Source organism: Gavia stellata, chromosome 13 (assembly GCF_030936135.1).
Source record: "Gavia stellata isolate bGavSte3 chromosome 13, bGavSte3.hap2, whole genome shotgun sequence".
In the NCBI taxonomy this organism is placed as follows: Eukaryota; Metazoa; Chordata; class Aves; order Gaviiformes; family Gaviidae; genus Gavia; species Gavia stellata.
The window spans coordinates 17,141,115-17,156,484 of NC_082606.1; the positions used below are offsets into that span (position 1 = coordinate 17,141,115).

Sequence of the window (15,370 nt, forward strand, 5' to 3'; positions counted from 1 at the left end):
TTGTAAAACACTGCAGTAAATGCTCATGCAACTACAGTTACTGCTAGGAGGGAGTACGAGCTGGCTGCTTCTCGTGACCACTCAAAAGAGAACAGTTTCTGCTGTTAAATACTTGCATTAATTCTTACCTCGGTTTTTTACCTATACTGGTAAGATACCTACCTTATTTCAATACAATTATCATTATTTCATTTAACCAAAAAACTCCAAATCTACAAAGTAAGAACACAACAGTCAACCACCACCACCAAGCCCACTAGCTCCCCTCTTTCAGGCAGCTGTGCTTGTTCAAAGAAAAGCTTTTTCACTTGTGTTTGCATAAGGTTTGACTTAATTAGTCGATATTACAGTGACTCACTTTGGACTTTAAAAAACAGCTGGAAGCAGAAAACTGTGCAACAGAAAAGGAGAACATAATATTACTGTATTTCCCCTAAACCTTAAGGACCTGCCCCCATTGTTGCTAGCAAGTAAAAGCAAAATTATACAAAAATTGCCTTTAAGAGTAGAGTATGGCTCTTCGACACTATTCAGTGATACCGTACAGCAAAGGTGAGCATGATACAGAATGGAAAACTAGCAGAGGAACCATCAAATCACCCTTACTCAGTCAAAAGCTGGTGCAGCTTCTGGTAGCCCCTCTCCAAGGCCAAGCTCACAGGCGTTGCCCCTTCGTTGTTGTGGATGCTGAGAGCTCCTCTTCCACCTGGCTGCTGGAGCAGGAACCATGTCAGCCGCAGCAGACCCAGCCGCACCGCAAAATGCATCAGTGTTTCCCGGGGGATGTTCTCTGGGAAGAAAGAAGAAAGAAAAAAGAAATGGGAATTTGTAGGCTGCGGGTTAGGTGAATGCCACACTGCACACAATGGCTGGCATGGAGCTGACAGGCCAAAAGCCAAGGAACCTGCAGCACCTGGAAAAACAAGCTGGCTGCCAATATCCAGGAGAGATCAGTACTTTAAAGCAAGGGACATGCTATGGTGGGACTGGAAGTGCTCAGGACCTCTTCAGGGTGAGACCGACCACAGAAGTCAATGTGAAAAAAGCACCATTTCATAAACAGCCACGGCAAGCACCAAGTTGCAGAGCTTCTAAACAGAACTTGGCATGGTCAGGTTTTTCTAAATGCCCAAGCCTTCTCCTCACACACCCAGGACCAGGTTTTAGGAACAGACAAGTTTTGTTACTTAACAGGATGCTGATTTGTCCCAAGGTATGAAAAAAACTCAATTACATTTGAAGCACAAATCTAGAACAGTTATAAAAAAGAACAGTTTAACCTCTTGTGTAGACAAAAAAAGCAAGGATTTTGCTTTCCTGCTTTGATTGTGCCTCAGACCAGCTTTTCTCAGCTTTATACAGTAGCTCTATCATTCTGAGTAGCAGCATTTATAAACCAGCAATCTCCACTGCTGCTTTTTATGTTTAATAACCGTGACCACGTAATTTGGTAAAAGTCACTCTTGAGCCTAAGCTTTCATCTCAGAAAAATATCCCCCCTACTCTAAAAGCTGCAGCCCTAGGAACGATGCTCTGAAAAGCTTCAACCAGAAATGAGCTCCAGATGCACTGCTGAAATACAGTATTTGCAGATCAAAGCCTGTTACTTCTGTATGAAGGGCAAAAGCATTTGGGTTAAAAAAAACTGTGAGAAATAAAAAGTTATTCTTTTAATTAACAAAAGATTTCAGTATTGACTGGCAGCCACAACAACAAAGCACCAACTGGGTCTCAGTAAACCATGCCAATGAGCACACTTGGAATAATACCTTTAATATCATAGCAATGATTTATTGGGTTATTAATTTGGTTGCCAGCCAAACCTATAGAGCGGGTTTAAAAATGCAAGTACATAATGGCTTTACGACTTTAATTAAGTATTTTTTCCTCAAAAAGTATGCCCCAAGAGAAATCACTTCTTCAAAGTGCTGTTGTTTTTCTTGCTTAGTTGCTTTCTTAAGGGACATCGTTAAGACCTTCAGTGAAAAACAAAGCAAAAATGGGGTGTTCTCCCCTGCTTGACACACAATTTTTCCCAACATTTTGGATCAATTCCTGAAGAACTAATCTGTATTCAAGAACCAAAAGCTTTCTGGCACCGTCTCTCTTCCAAATGACTCCAAATTAGGTCTCTGGGCTACAAACCAATCCTTCCCCCCTAAACTCCTCTTGATTACCGTAAAGCAAAACCATGCTGTCCTGAATACATGAGCATGTCTGAATGGAGGTTCCAGCTGATCAGAGAAAAAGGGAATAGCTGAGCTCACTCAGAGGCAAACGACTTGGAGCAAACGACTGCCATCCGAATAAAGAATGTATTGCACTGGTCTGACCACATCTGTTCTAGCACGGGATCTCCTGTTTTAGCTGCATTGTTGAAAGGAAAAATCATCTTCCTAACTAAAATGGACAGCCTTGCACCAAAACTCAGCAGTGTAGACCTACAAAGCATAAGCATGGGTTCCTGGACCAAAATACTTCCTCCTCCTTCAGCTGAGAGCCTTACAGTTAGGTAGCAGCATCTTCTACTCACCAACTCATGGTTCACCAATAAATACACACACCAATTGCAAGCTTTGAAAGACACAGGCAAGTACTCATTCTGTCCCTGATCCAACTGGGTGCCCCTCTCCGTCTCATATTTCTATAGATGAAATGCCCCCTCACAATTGTCCCAAATACCTATCTGATGTAACCTGCTCATATGACTGCAACTTCTGAAAACCACACCTTTTTCCCGTTCTTTTAAAACAATCATCTTTATCATCAAATTAGTGGACACAGTAGTCCCAGCATTTGGATGGAGGTGTCCACAAATGCAGCTGAACTGAATGTGGCCCTGCCCCAATGCCTTTGAGCAACGACGACGTGCACAGAAGATCTGTACAAGAAGACATGGCGTGTTGCCATCCAGAGCATATTAAACACACAAACTCACTCTCCAGGCCTGTTTGGAAAGATGTGCCTAAAATACAAACTGGCATGAGGCCATCCTAACAGATGGGCACAGATGATGGCAGCAAAGAGACAAAGTACCATACACACAACAACTGCAGGGGCCCCAGGCAATAGCTTTAGAAGGTTTTGGAGTGTGCAAAACTTGCACAGCTACAGTTAAAAGGCGTGTGCCAGCTGTGGGCTGGATTAACTACTAATATATAATGAAAAATACATCTGTTGGTGTATGGTGTTGCTCAGAACAAGATGAGAGCTGGTCTGCGTCAAGTATGGGAGTGTTGCTGGATGGAGAGGGGAGGAAGGCTGACAGATCCCTCCAGCCTTCCTGCCTTCGAAGGGATGAAGCTTGTAGCACAATGTTGGAAATTCAGTCAATGATTTCAAAGTCTTGTCATGGTGCAAAATGCCCGTCCCAGGCATGGAAGAATAACAAAAGCTTTAACACGCAATAGCCAGAGCTCCTTCTCCTACCACATACCAAGCATGAGCTCCTCATCTTAAAATGGCTGTCCTCTGAATGTCAACAAAAAGCTTCTTGTAATTAGGAAATTGTGGAAATACAAGACACACGATACTGGGAAGACCAAGGTTGTTTTGTTCCTTTCTTGTTTCCTAGTAATAGGCGAGAGTTGAAACATATGATTATTGTCCCATAATAGCAGGGCACTCTAATCCAGCTGGCAAAACATAAGATTTTCGATATATTATTTTTATGTATTTTTTTGCAGCTGTGACACACGAACAGACAGTTTATCTGGGTAACTAAGGACAAAATTTCCACAGAAGACTGTTAAATGTACTTTGTTAATGGTAAAGGATTTAGGTTTAAGGTGCTATTAGCACAAAACAAATAAGCATTGAGGAAAAAAAAGTTTGGGTGTGACACATCCAAGAACAGACAAACTCTTCTCTAAGTAAAAACTTTCATTTTAATCCTGATTAAATAACAGCAAAAAAAAATACTGTTCCTTTTTAAAATCGCTCTTTATATAGAGTAACCCACACCTAACTGCTCAGCTTATCCTCCGTGCCCCGAGACATCTCATGAAGAAACAGACAGCCATGGACTGGCTACCATCTCTTGCTAGTCTTCCTGTGACGGTGACCTTCACTTCATTCTCACCCAATATCACATATACTCAGCAGTTTTGAAATCTACCATCAAATCTGGCCTCAAAATCTTGTTTTCTGCTAGAAATGTTCTCAGGAGCATAAACCAGCAACAAGCCATGACTTAATGCTGAGGTCCTAGAAGAAGGCTCCAACAGACAACAGTACTGAAGAAAGGTCAAGGCAAAGACACTGTGTGTGGAGTTATGAGTTCAGTTAATAAAAAGATGTGTGGGTAATTAATTTTTAATCTTACAAAGAAGAAATTTTTCAAAGCACACCAAAGGATCTTCATGTCTCCATTTCCACTAATATCAAAGAGAAGAGAAACTTTCTCATGCCAGTGACTGCTCAGGCACAGACTGAGCAGTACACCTGAGTACTGAGCAGCACATTTCAGACACTGCCTGAACAAGAATTATTTTCTGCTTCCCATTTTCCACTGCAGAGGGCATTAAATTTAGGTATGGGAAAGATTTTTTTACACCTTATCAAGGATTATAGCTGAACAGACCACTTTGCGCTGTTGGCATAGAAAGATCATGTCAATTTATACCACACAGTCCTTTATCAGAGGGCAGAGAAGGTGGCAAGCAGCAGATTGGAAAGGATGTGAAACCCAACAAAAAGAATATCTGTAACTATTACACTGAAAGGGTTCAACAAGAAACTATAAAAAGCAGATGAACAGATTAAAGCTTTTAGTCTGAAAAACATCATCAGCTGTGTATCTTTAACATCCTCCCATAGAAAAAACCATGAGCTCCTAATAATCAAATTTCCCTCTAACTATTTCTGAAAGCTTTTTAAAGGTTTTTTTAGGCTTTTTGCTTTTGCTTTAAAATAAGGCGCTTTTTTTGGTTACTTTCTCTCTTCAGACATTCTCCCTTTCTTAAAAAAAAATCAAGGATCTCAAATCACAGCGACACTCGTGTTGCACCGTACACTGAAATCCTACTGGTTTTGTACGTAAAGTTATTAAACTCGTAACCCAAATCCATTCAAACCAGGGCAAATTTCCCTCTCTACTCACCTCCTACCTGGTAAGCTCACCAGGTTTCATTTCTCAAGCGGTACTTACTGCACACCGGTGTTTATTCCGCAGGTTTCTGGGAAGCTGTACATATTCAAGATGTCAGTAACTGCGTTCCTGAAGTTAAGAAGCTGTTAAGTGTTTTATCTAATGAGATGCTCTCCTGGTTATCTGCCCGTAATCATGGCTGACTATCTCACAGCTCATCAAAGGAATGGCTTCTCCTTACTCTCCCATGGGGAATGGCTCCATAACTTGGTTGATCACCACAACACTCTGCCAATGTTAACCAGCTCCTGGAAGCACCATCTCAGAAAGCTCACACAACCGAAACTGTAACCACAGGTCTGGGTTTCACTGCTTGCTTTTAATGAGCAAAATGAAAATACTGTTTCCTCAAAGGTTTTGTCAGAATATTACTTAAAAGATATTTTGCAAGTCATCTGTTTACTACTGATAGTTAACTCAAGGATTAAGCTCCCTAAGCTTTTCATACCTGAGCCTTGGATCCTCCCTTTTTTTTTTTTCTGCCTTTTTTCCCTACTGCAACACAAACAAGCCATAATCATAACTCATACCTCCAACTATTCTGTTCTGGTTTTCTAGTTAGCTTATTTTCTCTTCAGTCATTTAAAATAGAAAAATCACAGTCCTGTATTTACATTGCATACATCCTCAGAATACACATTAAATTTTGCTTTCTAGATATACAGTGTAGCAATCTGTTCCATTGAAACAGCTGCATTTAAATGCTGCTGAGAACAGTAAATAACCCTACTTTTGACAGCAGTAATAACTACGTTCTTCAGAAAGTTCCAGTGCACTTGTAATAATTAAGATGGACATGATTATATGGCACCTGAAAGTAATTCTGTGTTTGGAATAGCACAGTAACAAGAACAATCCTTAATTATGGACATTCTGAAATTGTGGATGCTATCTGAGTTCATACAGATAGACAGATAATTAAGAGCAAGGCCCAGGAATTGCCTACTGTAGAGGGACATTGGTTGGGGGAAGAGCACAGTCCTCGGGACACAACTGCCCCAGAACAGAAGCAATGAGGACTGCAGCTGTGCAGGGAGGAGGTCAGGACACACTCGCCCAAGGGAGTTCAGACACGCTCTTTACCTGCAATGCAAATCCTTTCCCTATACACGTGTGCACCTGCCCTGCCCCTGCAACGCAAGGACACGCTGCTGCACCAGCGGAGCAGAACCATGGCACCATGGATGGCACAGCTTCCTCCATCGCCTTCGACCTTGGCACGTGCTGGGCTTTCTTTTGCTATCCAATTCATCCAACCAAATGGTTGAGTACCTTCTGCCTGCCTCAGCAAGAGAGGATGGAGCCCAAGGACCCCTGAAGTCAGGAATCTCAGGTGCTCTCATCCCCAGTTCTGCTAGCATGGCAGCAAGTGGGATCTGAAAGGTATTTTACTCTCCCAAAGTCCCATTACCTGGGATCTCCGTAAAATATTTTATATCTGTGGGTAAACAGATACTTAATACAAGTCTTTCTGGGGTCCTTTTCTCTAAGCTAAGGATTAAAAGCTAAGATTTGTTCTCTGAGGTCTTCTACAAGTAGCACGTAGGAGGCTGCACCTCAAGTGTCCTACACAGCAGGTGGGATAAATAAAACACAGAGAGAGGAAGGCAACTTAGAAGTCAGATGCACAACAGCCAAAGAACAAACCAGACAACAAAACATGGCCACCGTTACTGGAAAAAGGACCGAAACACCACAGGCCCCTTTCTTCTCTGCTTTCCAGTCAGCTCCACAGGTGTTAGTCGACTGTGCTACTTCTCCACAGGAATATAAATGTTGATCAAAACACCCTGAAACCTTTGTTTAGCTCTTGAGAGTAGCTGTCATGACGAAAAGCTTGCCAGAATAGCTTTTTTATATATATATATAAAAATATATAAAGGGGGAAAATATTCCATAAAGAAATTGTTACCTAGACACCTTATTAAAGTCAAATTAGGATCAAATCAAAAGGGCAAAGAGTTAGAAATAAGAAATTTGGGCAAGAGTATCACCTTTCTACAGAAAAGCAAGCAGGAAAAGCTGTAAGACAAGACCACTGATAAATGGTTTAAGAAAGAAGATTCTGTTTTCTGAACTCGCTTTTCCCATCAGGGATTCGTGATGTCCAGCCACTACTCTCCATCACCTGAGCATTACCTTCAGTGGTAAGACCAGGCTGGGTACCGTGCTCCACACTGCTGGCTGCTGAACACAAAGCTTGTAATCAAAGCCCCGATCCTACAAAAACATAGTCTGGTATTAAATTTGGCACAAAGAGCTCATTCAAAGCTTCCTGAGGTCCAAACAAATCCACTTTTTTCCAATGGATTTTGGGTGAAGAACTAAAGACTTGTGATCACAAACATATTTAGTCTTCTATGCTGTACCAGAGCAATATAAATCAGTAAATATTTGGTTTTGAGCAAAGTTAACCAAATACCTACAATAATATTACAGTAAGGATTAAATTAACCAATGCTGCTCAGTGCATTTAATTTTGGGACAGTTTCTTTTTAAGCAATAAAACCTTTTGCTGTTCCAGAGCAATGGAAAAAAGCGAATGAGAATACTTCAAATGAACATAGTGGGGTTTTGAAAATGCCCTGATGAAAATAGAGGAAGAAATGTTCATTTTATTTTCAATTTGTTTTAATGAAAATGATGTCTAAAGAGATAACAGAGGAATAAATGTAAAGACAACCTAGGGTGTAAGAGATTAAGATTACCAGGATTACTGAAGCTGAACAAACTTCTCTTGTCAAATGGCAATAGCTATCTTCAGTAGGTTACATACAAATAAATAAATAAAAGGGCACTGGAATGTTTGCAAATGTCCTCCAGCAGTTTCAAATAATTTTGGAGGTATTTCTAACCTGCGGCTGAAAGGACGGGCTCTTAACAATTTGGCTATATGACCATACCATACCTTTAATCTTGAGCAACGGCAAACTCTTAAAGAATGAAGACCTTGGTTTGGTAACCAAAACATAAGCAAGTAGGGGATTCTTAAATAGCTTTGTCCACAGTAATCCTGCACTCTTCCATACTAAAAAGTCAAACCTAGTAATGTGTTAGAAAAGGGGAGGGGGGGGGGGGGGATGCTGCAATAACATAACGAATAATAATGGATGAATGCAAACCACTGAAGATCATTTTAATGATGCGACCACCAGTCTGCTGGTACCCAGGAGCACATGGGGTGTTACATGCCTCCTTCTCCTCAGCGGGATGGACCTTAACCACGCACTTTGCAATGCACAACCCTATGACACAAAAGATTAGTTAAACAACCTCAGCAGATGGAGCTGGGTGTTACTTTTAGCAGCTTCTCTACCCTCTGGGGTGTGCGATGGCAATGAACTCCCTGCCCTCTGCTCAAAGACTGGTCACGTTGGGTGCAGACAAAAGCAAGGAGAAGCCTCTACATAGAGCCATCCCCTCCACAAAAATCAGCACAAAGTTGTGCTTGATGGTGGATCTTCTACCCAGCTCCTGCCTGCAGAACGGCCATTACTTCCTAACTGTTTTCATAAAAGCTAGACTCCTGCTTCAGTCCTTAGTCCTTAGAAAAATCAACTTTTAAACATGCTTGACAGCAATGGCCATCTCTGAACAGCAGTTCCCCATCAAGCTGCAGCACTTGGGGAGCTGGCTGATGCTCCCGGCTCGCTCCTGCCTTCAGAGGTTTTGCTAAACAGCAGCGTTTTGTTTCCAACCCACAAGAGCCCATAGAGACATGCCAGCATAGAGGCAGAGCTAACAATCTTTCAAGAAGGGATCTGGCATTTTCTTTTGTTCTCATTTCTATAGTATTTTCTCCTTTGAGAAGGTTATTTGAAGTAGCTGGGGCTGACATTTAGCAAAATGTGAAATATGAATTGGAATAGCTGTTCATAGGTAGTGACGCAGCGCAGGACAGGGTGTCCCACTTGGAGGGGCACTGGCCAGAACACACGTAATTGTTCAAATGCTCCCACAGCTTCAATCTTTGCTGCGCTTTTCTTCCTCTCCCACACAAATTAACCCACAAGCACCAGTATAGGGGTGCTACGTCTTATCACAGACGTTTTTCTAATCTAGTGCTCCATCGTAAGAGAGACATCTCTTCCATCTCACTCTAGCAAAACAGAGTTTTGTGACCAAAAGGATGCTTACGCATGCAAATCCTTCCCGTCACAATCACAAAAATTCCCCCAAATTCCCTGTGTATAATTAGCTCGCTGCAAAAAATTACCAGATAAATCTGCCTCTAGCAAAAAAGCTGATCGAAGATGAAAGACAGACTAAGACATTAATAAACTGCCCCTCTTCAGTTATTTATGAAAGGACTCACTGCAAGGTAACATATTTTATAGCACCAATATTCTTGGATGAAAGTTGCATTTAGTGCCATTATATTTATTCACTTACACTTTCATCTACAAAAACCTCAACACAAGATGCCAAAACACTCAGCATTACAAAGCTCAGCACTACAGAGCTCCCCCTTCTCACTGCGGACGCAATGGATGCTCTACAGGTCCATTAGCATGCAGAGCCCCGCATGATCACGACTTCCAGGCACACAAGTGCACGCTGAGCAAATCACTGTAAATCTTATGGCCTGATTTCCCTAAGTGCTGATATTCCAAAGGATAATCAAAGTCAAAAAGAGAAACCAGATCTCAACCTTCCTGCAAAATCAGCAACAATTCACAGCTTCAATCAAAGTTTTCGTTAATTTAAGATCGATTTGACTGTATTTTTATCACTTAAAGCAGAATTGTCTGCGTTATCACAACTTTTTCAAATACAGAAAGAAACATCAGTGTCTTCCACACAGAGGAAGAAAACACCAAGTGTTTATCTCCTTGTAAACATATGACAGCATCTGAATTTCTATCCAGAAACCATTAAATATGATCAAATCTTTTAACACTAACACTGCTTCAATTGCCTGCCCATGTATTCACGTTTACAAAAGCAGTCAACAAGTCAGTGAAAAACAAAGCAAGAAAAACTCCTGCAGAAAACCCTGGTGTGATGAACAGAACCGAGCCTGCTGCGCCAAGCAAGCCACGTTCCATTCCTCTTCATGTGTTTATGCCATTGTATCCTATAAAAGATAACAGATGCCTCACAGCCACATTCCTTAAGTGAAACTATTTGCCAAAATACCCTGAAAATTTACAGTAAGAATTTGTACACACTGGAACTAGCCCCCCAGTGCATGAATATGCTTCCTTAAGCTCCCCTGTGACAAAAAAAAGCAGAACTCTAAGGACACGGACATGCCACAACATCCCGAACACCTCAGCACTTCTGCTTCGGTAGTCGCCAGCGTTGGGTTTGTTTATAAGCTCTCAGTAGCCCTTGCTGCTGTGGTTAAGGGCTACCATTAGTCAGGCTTTCCCACCTTCACGTTTTATTTGCAAAATTCTCCAAGGCTTATTTTGGGCAATGCCTGTGTTCTCCCAGCTGGTGTGCAACCAGGGAAGCGATACAAATCCTCAGTGGCAGACCCCCAGCTTCTCCAAGAAAAATTAGATGTATTTTACACACTACAGTCACTTTGCACATGTGCTGTAAAACCAACCTTTACCAAAAGTGCCAAGTTTGGGGCACAAGGGTAATATTCCCAAGAGCATCAGACTTTCTACACACAGACAGGTTTCTTTCAGGAAATCTCAGAAGTGTGATGCTGATACACACACCACTGCATACACACACACACCCCTTCTGGGTGTGTTTTAAAATACCAACTATTTAGAACAGCTTGTGCTATTTCACAAGAGAAGACGCAGAGAAAACATCGGTGCTTTGTATATTTTAAGGCAGCTGAAGTGCAAAGCATAGGATGCAGATGTGGTAGGGGCACGTTGGTGCACATCATGATCCATCTCCAAGCACAGAGGCCAACACACCTTTTGAAAGACACGTGGAGTTTCAGGAACCCTTCTACTTTGGGAACCCTTTCTCCCAGGCTTTCTACCTCTCTCCCAACCAGTATGTCTCACACGTGCCCTAGAGGTCCTCACCGGTCAGGGACTGGTCTGCTCCCAGCACGTTCCATTCTGCCGGCAGTTTCAGGTGTCGAAACGCCAAAGCCACTTTCTCATCCAAAAAGTCCACGTCGGCAGCGGGTGGTCTCGACCGGTCCAAGAACCGGGTGAAGTTTAGTGCCTGCTGGTTGCCGGCGCAGGTGGCCAGAAACTGGGCGGCATCGTAGGCTTCATCCTGGACAAACTGGAAACTCTCTTCTGCCACAATGAGAACAGGATGACCTTCTCTAGAGGCACAAAGTGCCACCTTCACTGTCTCACAGCAGTCATGGCCTGCAAAATAAAACCAAGGGGAATGGTAAAAAAGAGAAATTGCATGCGCTAAAGAAACACAACTGAGCAACTCCTTTGACACTCACAGCTTTTACGTTAAATCAGGTAAAAGCAAGTTATTGAGGGTCACAACTCTAAATTCGACATTATCTTGGTAATTTATATGTAACATCAGAAATAAGTATTTCTTGTAGACTTTAAAAGGAAAAGATGTGTAACACTTCCCTGTCACAATATAAACCAAGAAATATAAGCCACCCTTACCCGACCAGGCTATTTTTGATCAGCGACAAGTAAACTCAAGAGCGTTAAGTAATTCAAGTGAAGATTTCGCTAATGTACCAGAAGTCAGACTATACAGTCAAACTTTTCTTTTCCAGCTCCACAGGACTCCAGTAACTCACCAGAAACTAGAATCCGAGTGCTGCAGAACTACATACTCCAACTGCTGTCACAACACTTGGCTTGTACCGAAAACACCGCAATTTCACCTAAAACAAAGACCTAAATGGCTACAAGAGCACGACCTGCCCAGACATGCCCTGTGCATGCCCTCAGATCCCATGCTCACTGCTGTACCTGCCCTTTGCATTTGCATTCACATGACAAAACTAAAACTAAGCAGCTTCTGCTAAATAAAAACATGGAAATGGCCACTTTCTATATTTACAAAACAAGAAGGTTGGAAGTTTGATAACTCTAAGTTTATTTATTTATTTAGGGAAGGGGAAACAGGAAAAAGGATGCCCTGGCATGGCAGCAATTTCATTGACTCAGAAACTAAAAAAACAAACAAAATCCACAATACCTTTTTGCATTTTCCAAAGGAAAAATATACTATGTGTCCAACACAACCAGCACTTGTAATTCTCAGACATGCCCCTTCAATAATAAGGTTTGTGTTTCAAGTTCACTGTGCAGCACAGTTTCTTGTTCCAGTTTCGGACTGACATCATGGCTGTTTTTGCCAGAACAGCATGGACCCTGCACTAATTACTGGAAAAGCTTCTTTTTGCCCATGACCTCAGCATACTACTACATTCATGAAACCCTGCTTAATTAAATACAAAATGACTATTTATTTTTAAAGGCTTGAAAATTCAATTTAAGCCCCTATTTGTGGTCAGTGGGAAAGTTTCCTTCTTATGTCAGGACCCTTTGCTGCTGATCTCCCTGACAAAAGGAAAAATATGTCCCCAATCATCACGGTCTTTCAGCCAACCTTCCAAATCTGTTCTGAGCCTTTTGGCATGTATACAGGTTTTGTCTGCTGAAAGAGGCAATCCTGAAGTTAATCGAAAGGTCAAAACTGCTATTAGGACACCATGGGTAGCACCAAAATTGTCAGAGACGAGACTGCACGGCTTCCTAAGGAGAGCAAATGCAGCTGGAAAGGTATCAAAGCCAAGTGTAGAAGGGGAGGATGAAAACACACACGGATGTCACTGCAACAGCTCAATACAACCGGGAGGCTCTGGGGCTGAAAGGTGAGAAAATTTCTTTCACATCCAGCACCAGGCATCTATTAGCAAGAGAATGATTTGAAAGCTGGAGGAATAGGTTTAGTAGTATCGATGTTATAAAAAAGAATACGAGTAGGAAGATCTACTACTTCTGTTCTTAGAAACACTGCATGTCCAATCTAATTTATCACCAGTCAACAGGACAGGCAGTGGCAGGGATCTCAGCGCCACGGTTGAAACCCATTCACAAACTCCACCCATCCTCACAGTAGGAGCCTCAAATATTCAAGGGAGAAGCGAGGAGATGGTACAACTTCGGGGGAACTCGCCTTTAATGCAGTTCAGAAGTGTACATCCCTCCACCTTCTTGCTTTGCTCATCTTCTTAAGGACATCAGAATGAGCTGGTAAGACTTATTAATTATGTCTAAAACCTCCACAAAGGCAGCAGGTTGCATGCAGCCTGCTGAGAACGCTGTGCTACCCTACGGGAGCTGACTCAAGTGCTGCGAACTTGTCTCTCCCTCATGCAAAGCAGTAGAAGTTCGCTCGAATGCAGAGTTAAAAAAATTCATAATGAAAGACTCCTTAATAGCATGAGAAACACTAAACCTTTTTTTTCCCCCCAAACTATTTTCTGTCTATACCCATAAGAATCCCGTCTGAAAAATTACCTAGACTATAGCTACTCTGCCAGAAAGCCAGTGGACTTTCAGGATTGAAGCAGAAAGCAAACACGGCCCGTGAGCAGCTACGAAGAAACACTTTGGGACAGTCATGAACCAAACAACTCTTCTGTGGGACAGCAAAAGCTCCCCTATTATGACAACTAGAGAAACATCAGTCAGGACACACTGTCTCCTTAAATCGGTACATCATGGATGTACACCAAGTCCCCTTGGAGGGGGCGTACGTGAAACACCAGCCCCAAAATTAAGCAAAGCTACAGGATTGTTCAGTGCAATGCAAGGGGAGGTGACAAAGAGGTCACGTCCTGATCTGCAGCCAACGATGGTTCTCTTGAAACTCCCCCAGATATCTAATACAGCCTTGAAAGGGAGGTGACAGAGTTGACAATCCATTTTCATCTGACAGGATCAAACAAGCATCCTGCTAAACCGTGGGGAACGTTCTTCAAAAAGGCAACAGCTCGCAATGCTTTGATGTTCTCCTTCCCTACATCTAAGAAGATGTCAGACTCGGGGGGTAAGAGTGTGGGACAGGTTCTGACTTTTGGCAAACAGTTCAAACGAAAGAGGAGCCAGTACATAACAAACGTGGCCAATACTAAAAAGATTGCTCAAGAGGTCTCTGCCCTCTGCTTTGAAACCGCTACAGGAATGATGTAAGCAAACGTGTCCTCAACACATGAGCCTTCTGAAGGAACCATTGGTGGGGCAATGCTTCTCTCCACATCAAAGGCCATTGCTTCCTTCGCTTAGACTAATATCTGAACTTCAACAGCCCTTTTTCCCAGAGTGTTAGTAAAAGTGAGCTAAGCTTTCCGGCACTCTCAGGAGATAAGTGGTTATCATCTGTAAAACAAGCCCAAATCTGTTTTTATGAGGTTAAGTAACTTGCCTAAGACCACAAAGAGCTCCAGGCAATGCGAGAACAGACGCTATTGCTCTCGATCATCTCTTTTCTGCTCCAGCTGGTAGACAGTGGGGCTTTCTCCTAACATGGGTCAAGCACCAAGTCATGCGCTTTGCAAGCACCAGGGCATTTGACTATCGACTGCTGTAACTCCCTAGGACACCTTCCCCAGAAGTGGAACAAAAAACTCCTGACTCATGAAAAAGGTGGAAAAAACCCTGGGTGTGTCAGGAACTGTGATGAGCCTATTTATAGCCTATTTATAAAGGCTTACATTTCGGTAGGCTGAAAACACATGTAACTGAATAAATCACGCACATGAGTGCACCCACAGGAGGGAAGAAAAATCTCCATGCCTTACAACACGATCAGGTTTGCGATGCCACCCAGCACCCCTCCTGACTGCCTTCAATCTTCTCCAGAAATCAGGCCCTTTGCTTTTCATTGCTAGTTTGGCCAAATGATGAAATACTGAACATCCCCACACTGGTACCATCCAGTAGTATTCCAGTTCGAATTTTAACTGTTCTGACAAATAACAATAACAAATAACCCATCCCTTATTTCTTCCTGCATTGCATTTTACCCCATTACTCCTTCTGCTCCTCAGTTACTTTAAACTTATCTTGGAAACAATTCACTACTTGGAGCTCTTTTGAGAAGTGCCAACATACTGCAGGAAAAACACAGAAGTTAAAAAACTATTTCAGTCTATGCAGAGATGGGTGCAGTGACTGCTTCCAGCGTGATAAAGAGAATTTCTCATCTTCACGTCAAACCACACTTCAAAAATTATTTAAAATGAGACAACTCTTCAAGTAAAGAATTCCTTTCTGGGCCACCTACTGAAACCTGCTTTGGGCAATA

At 42.3% G+C, this 15,370-nt stretch overlaps 1 protein-coding gene across 1 annotated transcript in view; it reads right to left on the reverse strand.

The window, feature by feature from the left end:
- Positions 1-602: 602 nt before the first annotated feature.
- The window catches only part of LOC104263819 (A-kinase anchor protein 13), a 38,619-nt gene continuing 23,851 nt past the window's right edge, over positions 603-15,370 (reverse strand). The window contains exons 3-4 of the mRNA XM_059824131.1: positions 11,149-11,445; positions 603-790 (exon numbers count right to left, since the gene is read on the reverse strand). Coding sequence (XP_059680114.1) covers positions 603-790; positions 11,149-11,445 — 485 coding nt within the window. The remainder of the gene's footprint in view (positions 791-11,148; positions 11,446-15,370) is intronic.